The sequence below is a fragment of the Nestor notabilis genome, unplaced genomic scaffold (genome assembly GCF_000696875.1).
Source record: "Nestor notabilis isolate BGI_N333 unplaced genomic scaffold, ASM69687v1 scaffold16575, whole genome shotgun sequence".
NCBI lineage: Eukaryota > Metazoa > Chordata > Aves > Psittaciformes > Psittacidae > Nestor > Nestor notabilis.
The window spans coordinates 23,146-33,583 of NW_009929964.1; the positions used below are offsets into that span (position 1 = coordinate 23,146).

Genomic DNA, 10,438 nt, shown 5'->3' on the forward strand with positions numbered 1-10,438 from the left:
GATCCTCTCCCAGCAGCTTTAATTCATTAAGCTAATGGAAGCCAGTCTCTTCCCCAGGTCACCATGGCAATGTTTCCAAAAGACAAAAAACAAAACAAAGACCACCCCCACCACTCCCCCAGCATCACACCAAGCCCAGGCAGCTCTCCAAGCCATGCCTGCCCTCCCCACAGGATGTGCTGTAAAAATGGGCTGAGAGTAGAGGAAAGAAAGATTTTCGTGCTTATTCTCCCGACAGACAGGCTCCCAGGGGGGAGACTCTGCACATCCCAGAGTTTTGCAAGCCTCAGATGGACGGATGGAGGGCAGGCTGCGATGCCTGCCCTGCCGCGGCTCCTGGGCTGCAGATGCAGAACATCGCAGGCCTCGCTGCCACCCCTGCTGCAGGGAAGGGTGGGACCATCAGATGGTGGCGGTGGGAAGGAGGTTCCATCCGACCCCACACCAATCCTGGAAGAACGCCTTCTCCATAGCTAAAGAAAATGACCATGGCGTGCTTCCTTGCAACTTGGGGGCAACAAAGAGGCAGGGAACAGAAAGTCCCTCCAGGACGGGGTAGGGGTGGCTGCACCACCAGCTAGTGAGGGAGGGTCTCCCAGACATTTTTGTCCAGATGCCCAGTGAAACTGGCCCAGCAGAGCCAACAGGGCTGTCTTAGAAAGGGGGCAAGAAAGAAGGGGTGGGAAAAAAGAACGTTTGCTGGAAGACGACAACAGGGAAGCCCCTACGTTCCCATCCACTCCCTTTCCCAAGAAAAACATTGCTGCTCTGTGGCTGCTAATGACTTCCAGATGGAGCAACGGGGCTGCAAAGCATGGAGAGCTCTTCTGGGGCAGCATGGCTCACACGGAGAGATGAAAGCCTGTACATGGTGTCCTTGTCTGCAAGAAGGCGGCAAGAAGGAAGCAAAGGACACACCTCTGCCAGAAAAGCAAGAGGGAGGTGGGAAAAGCCCCAGACAGTATCTTCTCATTCCCAAAATAAGTCAGATTTCTTCTCTTCTGCCTAACCAGGAAACACTGGAAGAAGACTCAAGTTTTTTTAACGTCAGCATAATTGTAAGAGCATCTCCTGGACTCGGATAGATGACAGTGGTGCAGCACCAGGAGATCCAGACTGGAACATGCTGCCTTATCCTCTGGTGCCCCAGCCTACAACACTTCTGCACATCTCTATTTGTCCTGAGGTCTCAGCTGCTGACAGAGCCCAAATCCCACTGAAGGATTTATTGTGGGCTTTGCATGCCTAAATATGTGGCAGGTTTTCAAAGGAAAACTGTCAAAGCTACAGGTTTAAACAGCTCTGAAGAGCAAGAAGCCAGCTTTGGCACAGGGCCCTGGTGACGGCCAATGGGAGGGGACAAAGAAGGAGGACAGCTACATTATTTGTAGTCGGACAGATCTGAACCCGAAATAACTCAGTGGTACCCATTTATGAGCTTTAATCATAACCAATTTTAGTCCGCAGAGTAAATGAATCACAGGAGTTAGTCACAATGAACGTAGACCAAAATGAAATTTGGTAGACCAAAATTAAAGTTGTTTTTTTAAAAGGAACTGAATTCTGTGATAAGAATACACACACACACACAAAAGGATTGTTTGTATTGTCAGATATAAGGGGTAAGCCAGATACTTAAGAGGGAAATACTAACAGTGTTTTGCCTCAGAACTATCTTAAGAAGAATTCCAGTATTATTGAAGCAGGTCAGAAGACACCCAGTTGATCTGACAGTGATTAGAGAAAAATCCAGAACCAGTAAATCTCAGCTTTTTTTTCTTCCCTTTAAGTGACTAAATGATTAAATTGCCCTTAACTTTAAAAAAGTTTATTTCCAAGAGAAAAAACTGCATTTATTCCTATTTTTAAAAAATCCACACACGTATTATTTTTTAAATAATCCATTTTGCTCACTGTGGTTCAAGGCCAAATACAAACCATGGTTTCCATTCCCAAGCACATAAGCCTGGCCTCAGCTCATGTCTCTACTGGCAAACCAGTGGCACACAGAGCCTTGGAAAAGTTGAGCACAAAAGGGTGATAGAAGAATCAGTGCTGACCCGGCTGTGTGCATCCACAGGGATCACTGGAGCACCTCAGAACTGAAGGTGTTCTTTTGCTAGTGGTTATTATAGGACCTAGAGACCAGCACTCTTGGGCTCTTCTCTAGCCCCTTCACAACAAGTTCAGCAAAAGATTTGCTGTTGTGTCTAACCTCCCCATATACAGAAGCTGGCGTTACCTTTAAAAGATGCTTAATATTTTAGGGAGGGATGGGAACAAGGACAGGAGCATGAAGAGAAACCTAGAATTTCCCATTGCTCACATCAGGTCCATGCTTACTGTAGCACTGCTGGCTTTCAGAGTCTTGGCAGCACACTGGAGCTCAGTGCAACTCTCTCTGCAATGAAAACCTCTCTCAAACCCTGGAAAGAACAGCTTTTTGCCTGAGGTAATTAAGGCTAATTAAGAAAAAAAGCTGTTATGGATAGAAGGGACACCTCCTCCATGACCGTTTAGCCAACACAAGTCTGTTTAGGTGATTTCTGGGATGCCCTGCACTGCTGGCCACATCTGGAACCCACAGCAAGAGTGGCCAAAGCATCCTCCCATGCTGTAAGGGCAGCAGGCAAGGCCCTGGGAAGCTCAGGCAGGCATCCTAACTCCTACCCATGTATGCACTGCTTCACGGCAGTCCCTCCTCTCTGCAAGGGTCAGACCTCCCTGAGGCCAGCAAAGCCTCACAACAGCACTTGCAAAAATCCTGAGGACACCCGCAAATGCTTGTGAGCGATGGATGTCATGCTGACTTCAAGGACAAGTGCACAGTTGCAACTGCAGTTCAACTCACATGTGTAATCATGTGCGAGAAAGACTTCAAAGCATCCCTGTGCTTTCTGGCCCATTTCTTCAAGCCCACTCTACATGAAAAGCAGCTTGAACTCATTTCCAGGACAGAAATAATTATCCCAGATTGTATTTGTACAGAGCAGGACAGTGAAGGGAGCCTGTGATTAACCTCACTAGAGGGCCTGTGTTCCTGTTAGCCAGCCTCCCCTCCAGTGCTACAGCAGCACACTACTTTGCGGGCAAACTCACTGCCTTCAAATCAGCAGAAAGCTATTGCTATCTCCAACAGGTTTTGCTGCTGCTTGACCTGCCTGGGAGCCAGATCCACAATCACCAGCCTAGTTGCTAGGGAAAAAGACCCAAAAATAAAAAGATAAAAAACCCTGCTGCCTTTCTGTTGAGGCAGCGATACCCAGCAGGATGGTGAGGAAAGGGAGTGGAGGCAGCAGGCAAGTTTAACCCACCACTGCAAGCCTGTCCGAAACCTCACACGCCTCCCAAGGAGCACCAGTGCTGCCACGCTCTGGGACACTGCCCACGAGAGGGTTTACTAATAGGACACAAAAAAACTAAACAGAAGCAAACCCAGTGCCCCTCCTCACCCCCAAAGCTACATGGAAAACCACACCCCAGTTCTGGATGCCTTTGCACTCTTCCCTGCATCTGGCCCCACTCCCAGGACCAAGCTAATTGGAGCCATGGGTTGTGTCACCCTGTCACTTGCTGGGAGCAGCTGGAGGCAGATTTCCTATTTTGGATCTGGCAGGAGAGAGTGAAGCCGAGACCATCCGGCTGCTGCACTCTGCTCCTCACTGGGTAGTGTCAGGGAAAGCATGGGAAGGGCAGGCAGCAGGGATGAGCACCCAGCAATGCTCCCAGCACGCAGGCACTGCAGCAAGGAGGAAGTGTGAAACCCAAGGGTGAGGGGCTAAGGCAAACAAGAGCCAGGTCTTTTGTCCCTATCCTCCTGAAAGTATTTTGCCTGCAGCGGCCATAGAACCATAGAATGGTTTGGGTTGGAAAGGACCTTAAGATCATCTAGTTCCAACCCCCCTGCCATGGGCAGGGACACCTCGCACTAAACCATGTTGCCCAAGGCTCTGCCCAATGGCCATAAACACCTCCAGGGTTGGAGCATTCACAGCTTCCTTGGGCAACCCATTCCAGTGTCTCACAGCAAGGAACTTCTTCCTTATATCTAACCTGAACTTCCCCTGTTTAAGTTTAAACCCATTCGCCCTTGTCCTATTGCTACAGTCCCTGCTAAAGAGTCCATCTGAAGCATCCTTGTAGGCCCCCTTCAGATATTGGAAGGGTGCTCTGAGGTCTCCACGCAGCCTTCTCTTCTCCAGGCTGAACAGCCCCAACCTGCTCAGCCTGTCTTCTTACGGGAGGTGCTCCAGCCCTCTTACCGTCCTCGTGGCCTCCTCTGGACTTGCTCCAACAGCTCCATGTCCTTTTTATGTTGGTGACACCAGAACTGGACACAATACTCCAGGTGAGGTCTCACGAGAGCAGAGTAGAGGGGCAGGATCACCTCCTTTGACCTGCTGGTCACGCTCCTTTTGATGCAGCCCAGGATACGGTTGGTTTCTGGGCTGCAAACGCACACTGAAGCTGGCTCATGTCAAGCTTCTCATCAACCACCACCCCCAAGTCCTTCTCCGCAGGGCTGCTCTGAATCTCTTCTCTGCCCAACCTGTAGCTGTGCCCGGGAGTGCCCTGAACCAGGTGTAGGACCTTGCACTTCACTTGGTTAAACTTCATAAGGTTGGCATTGGTTGCCATCTCTGGGCACGACATAACCAAATCCTTGAAGGGCAGGGAACCTGGCTTTCCCTTGTCACATTATCTTCACTATTATCCCACAGAGATAGGGCAAAAGCAGGAAGTTCAGTGTCACTTGTCTCTTCTGGATCCCCAGAGGCTCTTAAAACCATGACACCACAACACCAACTTGCTGCAGAGAGATCAGACTGCTCCGGTTTGTACTGGTACCTGCAGAGATGGACCAGCTCAGCCTTTTCCTACGGGCTCTCATAACCAACTGAATCACAGTTTTGTTTTGTTTTTAAATGATACTTTAAGTGCACAGTCAATAAATATCTAAGAAGTGGTTCACCAATTGTCAGCATCCAACTTACTAATGCTTCTATCTATCTTGAAGGATGTTTTCTGACTCACTAACACCACCTTGCCTAGACACGCAGAGCATTTCAGAAGCAGTGGTACACAACGGCAAGAAGGATTTTAGGTTTTCATCTACAAATAAAGCAAATAGATGCATGTTAGACCAGAAGCCTAGCTCAGACGAAGAGCAAGTAATTTCCCTTTATAGTCACGAAAGCATGAAAGTGAGGTGCTCCAGCTATCCCCATCCCTGGTAGCACTTGGTCTTGACAGCGCTGAAGCAGTTAACTTCCCATCTGCTGAAGCATTGGGTCCACAGCCAAAATGGAAGTGCCAAAAGCCAAGACTGCAACAAGTGGTTAGGGATCAGAGGATTCGCGAGCCGTGCTGAGGAAAAGCCCCTGAACAAGAGCTCACTTAATAACCTCCTAAGCCAGCCCACAAGACAACTCACTGGATGCAGTGCCAAGGTGCTGAGGGTGGGGTGGGGAGGGGACTGGCGTGGAAATACTGCTTGTGGGCAACCCCAACCCCAGGAGCTCCCTCCTCGCAGGTAGGTAAGTGAGCAGGGAACAGCTGCCTGTACCCATGCGGCTGCAAGAGCAGCTGCTGCAGTGGTCCAGCCTGGCTGCAGGTGAAGCTGAGAGCAGGGACCGCTCCTCTCCTTCTGCTCCCACAGCAGGCTGAAGGCAGATAAGCATCACGTATGGCACCCCAGCAGCTGCCCTGCTGCCCACATCCTCCTTCACCCATTTCCCCACTGCCAGCAATTCCCACACGCCACCCAGCTGTGTTAATTAATTTTCCCTCTCCTGTAACACACAGACAACCTGGGAAAACAGCTTTTAACAAAACAGCTCCAAGTCTGGGGCAGGGGAAAGGACATAGAGAGAAATCAGGAGACACCAAAGCACTGTTTTCCCCCTCCCCCTCCTCACTAGGTACAAACCCCATGGTACAAGTTTTCCTCCTCTGACCATTTTTATTGCTTCCTCCTGTCCTGCAGCACTGCAGCAAAGCCTGGACAGCTTTTAAAAGCCTCCTGACAGATCCCAGGACCAGTGCCCTGTGCCAGACACCAAAAAAGTGGTTTGCAAGGGGAAAATGGAAGGGGAAAGAAAAAAACAACCCAAAAAAAACCCCCAGCTCTGGAAGCCAACCCCAGAGGGGATTCCACTCCCAAAGCTGAAACATCATGTGCATGTGTATGCTGGATGCCAGCGGAGAAGACGGAGGAGTATCAGTTGAGGGAGGAGAGGGGAAGGGGTAAAAAAATAAAAGGCAAAAAGAAATCCCAGCCTTCAGACTCCAGCGGGCTGGCTGGGAGAGGCAGCAGCTGAAAGAAATGCTCTGCTGTTATTACTGCATGGAAATTACAGCTGCCAGAAGGAATCCAGGCCAATCTGTTGCTGAATATAACTTTAAAAAGACATCCAGCCTCAAATCATGGGCCAATCCTGGGCGTCACAAGACCAGCACAGTGGTGGGACCCGTGGTCTGTTCCCCATCGCCTTCTAAATAGCAAAGGCCGAGAACAAAGATAAAACAGAGGTGGAAGAGCAACAGATGCACAACAGGTGGGACAGAACGACTTGGCTCCCGTGTTTCAGGTCCCTCAAGTTTTGGGAGAAATGTGTTAACTAGGGAGACATCAGTTGCTGGCCTCCGGAAGGAAGGAGATGTTTGGGTTGGTTCCTGGAAAGAAGCTTAACTTCTTAAGAGTTCTCTTTTTTTTTTTTTTAAAATTGAAATCCACGAAGGGGAAATGCTGCAAGTACAGCTCTGGGTGTGAGGCAGGAGAGGGGAGACAACAAGAGAGGAAAACCCACTGCTATTTACAGCAGGACTGTAACCAGGCACAGCCACGGAGAGGGCTCAGGCATGCAGTTTTGTAGACAAGCAGGGAAAACCAAAGGAGAACCCTTTCCAGAAAGTAATTTCAGCTTTAGGTGAGAACAGGACATTGGATCAGATGGGTCCTGTCCCCAGCCCCAGCAGCTCGCACTCCAAGCTGGCTCCAGCCTGGCAGCCAGCCCCTCCTGCAGTCGTCTCCCCCTCATCTGCGAGGGATCATTGGAGAGCAGGGCAAAAATAGGGGGTTTCATCTTCCAGCAAGCCAGCATGCTATCAAATTAATAAAAATCGTGCTAAGCCTAACCGTAACACACAGAGGCTCCCCCTGCCCTCCTGGAGAACATGAGTCATGAGCTCACCGAGCTCACTTTCCATTGCCAGCTGCTACTTTTATATCCCTTTGCATAGGAAACGAGACACACTTCCAGAAAGTCCCCCCTATTCCCAAACATGCTCTGGAGACAGTGGCGAAGAACAGTGGGACAACCTGCTACGCTGCAATTCATCTTTTGTGCTTTTAGCTGCCATGACTTTGGATTCTGTGCTTGGGCCACAGCCAACATTCAACCAACACTTTGACTGGCATGGCAGGGGATGTTTTGGGGAGCATACGGGCAGAGGGAGGCCGACCCAGAGCTTTCCGCCCTGCTTTTGGGCACACTGCAGCCGCTCCTGGGGCACGATACCCATGCAGCAACACCAGCATCCCCACACCTACTTACCAACATAGAAGGTGTTGGGGGCCTGCTTCTCGCCCAGATGCAGGTAGAGGATATTTGTCGTCTGCGAGTCATGCCGAAGCCACAGGGCCACTCCCAGGATGATGCCTCCAGCCAGCTGGTGAGAAAGCAAAGGGAAGCAGACATCACCCACTGCTCCAGCCGCCGGCAGCAGTTTTCGGGTGGGAGCAGAATGCCTGCTTTTCATCTTTCTGCAAAGTCTTATTTACTCCTTTCACGTACAAGACCATCCTTCCCAACCATTGTCCCACCCCTGCAACGTACTTTGTGCCGCATACCGCATGAGCCACACAATCTTGCCTGCTTTGTGAAAAGATGTGCAAAGCCCCTTCCAGTTCCTGCAGGTGACTTCTTTCCTAAAAGCTATTTTATTACTCAGTTACAATGGAAGGCTCAGCCTTACCCAAGAAGCATGACACATGCAACTCAGGCTTTTAGGAGAGCTTTTCAACAGATGTTAGGATCAGCCCCAAATAGCCCTTTTTCCCCAACAGGCTGTTATCATCCCATTTCATTTCTCTGTGATGTACAAAGAGGGTTTTGTTTGATCTGCTGAGAACTGGGTAGGAAGGATGGGGAGACTGTAGCTTTGAAAGCAGGAGGATCATCAGCTTTTCCCCTCTGCCCCCAATCTCATGTGCAAATTACTTCCCATCCAAGGTCAGGCTTCCGCTCTTAGCAGACCTAGCGCTCCTCTGGCAGGTGAGGCTTTCCTTCATGTCCTAATACAGGGACTGAAGCAGAGCAAAGCCTCAGGACAAGCCAAGGCACTACCACACTGCTTTTAGAGGCTACCATGAAGATGCTCAACAGAGCTGAGCAGCTCTGTAAGTCAACAAGGCTGAAACTGCTGCCTTGCCTGCTGCTGTGGTCCAGCGGAAGAGCAGAGCACGCACACACATGTACACACTGACACGTGTAACAGAACCCTCAGTGCAAAGGCAAAACCACACATCAAACACAGGAGATGTTCTGCACGTGGAGCATCAACCCAGCTTACCACTGTAATACTTATGTCCAAGTAATGGGAAGTTTGAAGACTGACTTCCTCACCGTTTTCCCTTTCAGGGAGGGGCTGGGAATGGCAGCAGAGGATAGGAGCAGGCTGGGGGTACTGCAGCAGGGAAGGTGTCAGAGAGAGGAACTCCAGCCAGAGTTCCAGCAGGACTTGCTGTGTTCTCCATGCCACCCACCCCCTCTTCTATTTAAAACCACGAGAGGGGGGAAAATATAAACACACATGTAAAAAACCCCAAACAACAAACCCTTAAGAATTTGGTATCACTTCTATGAAAGATTGGAAATGCTTGTTCAAATGACAATGTAATTTTGAGTGTCCTAAATCCCAGAAGCCACTCATCTTAGTAAAGGGAAGTTAACTACCAAAGAGCTGAAAAGTGCAAACATGATTTCTTTCAAAAGGCTCCGAGTCAGGTCAGCTACAGGCATGAGAGGCCCAATCACAGTCACACTGAAAACAAGTACAAAAAGAGTTTGTTCAGTAAAAGTGCGAAGTCCCCAGTTGCGAGGCACAGCAGAGCCTCAGTGAAGACACAGGGAGTGGGATGTGCAGGACAAGCTGTCGGGAGGTGAGCTGGTGGTTCTCCTCCTTGACCGTTTCTGCAAATCCCAGTCAAGGGTTTTTTACAGGGGTGGCATTGAAGCTGCAGCAAAACCACACAATTAATGCAAAACTCACAGGGCAAGCTGACCCTGGGGCTTTTCTGTGTACCAGGGGGAGAAAATCCCCACGCAGCTGCCTGAGGAGGAAGGGAAGATTTTACAAGCCTTTCCCCAGTTTGCCTCCAAAATAATCAGCTTTTAACACTTCTCCCGCAGCAACCAATGCAACTTCCCCACTGGCATGGTCCATCATCCCTCTCACACTTGGGAGAGCCCGAGGTTCTCCAAACACTGGCTATGGAGAAAAGTCACGAAAGCTGGTCTGTGCTCAAATCCAACTCCAAATAAGGCAGCTTGTGGCTTTGCAGAAAGTTACCCAAATCCAGCCTGGCATGACTCGTTCATTGTCTGAGGGCATAACGAAGCCTGTGTTTATCCTCTTGGGAGAAGAGGAATGTCCCCAAATTAATCAGTGCCACTCTTACAGTAAAGGTCTCTCAAGGGCTCCCAGGGGAGACAAGATCCCAAGGAAGTTTAGGGGCTTTGTGCTGGCTGGGAGAGATGAAGAAAAGGCTTCAGCCCTTCTTGGTTTGGTTTTCCCCGTGCAAGGAAACACTGCTCTGCATTGGCATGCTGTTCTCTGCACCCAGCAGTACCCACCCCAGCACCCCCTGCCACCCATGGCAAGGCTAGGGTGACACCAACACAAGGAGTAGTAGCTGCTTTCCAATCAAATTTGCCCTAAAACATACAACTGAAAGCAGGGTGCAAGCTATCCTCAAGATATTTCCTAATCATCGGGGAGCATGAGCTGAAGGGATAGAGCCTCTTCAGTCTCATCAAACCCACCCCAGCGGTAAGGTCTGCCTATGGCAGCCAGCTGAACCATCTCCAGGTGTTCCTGGTTTCATCCTGAATGTGCCCCAGGAACACCCCACATCCCTCCTGGCTCTGCCCAAGTCCATTTGCTTTTTTAACAGAGCATGGAGGACCTCCCAATGGAAATTTTAATCCAACAGCGGCTGGATTTCTTAAGAGAAAACAACATTCACTTACTAATGAAAACAGGGTTTAAGCTATGGTGAATAACTTTTTCCATGAAATCCACACATCCTTCCACCACCAAGAAGCACAGGGCACAATTAAGGCATCTCTCCTCCCAAGGGAAGGAGACAGGAGGGAGAAACTCTTGACAGCTTGCTATAGTAACCCTGACTTCCACTGCACCTTGCTTGGGATAA

The 10,438-nt window shown here is 49.8% G+C and overlaps 1 protein-coding gene across 1 annotated transcript in view; it reads right to left on the minus strand.

The window, feature by feature from the left end:
* CD81 (CD81 molecule) overlaps positions 1-7,850 on the minus strand; it is a 21,327-nt gene extending 13,477 nt beyond the window's left edge. The window contains exons 1-2 of the mRNA XM_010015225.1: positions 7,839-7,850; positions 7,557-7,671 (exon numbers count right to left, since the gene is read on the minus strand). Of these exons, the coding sequence (XP_010013527.1) occupies positions 7,557-7,671; positions 7,839-7,850 (127 nt within the window). The remainder of the gene's footprint in view (positions 1-7,556; positions 7,672-7,838) is intronic.
* Positions 7,851-10,438: the final 2,588 nt, after the last annotated feature.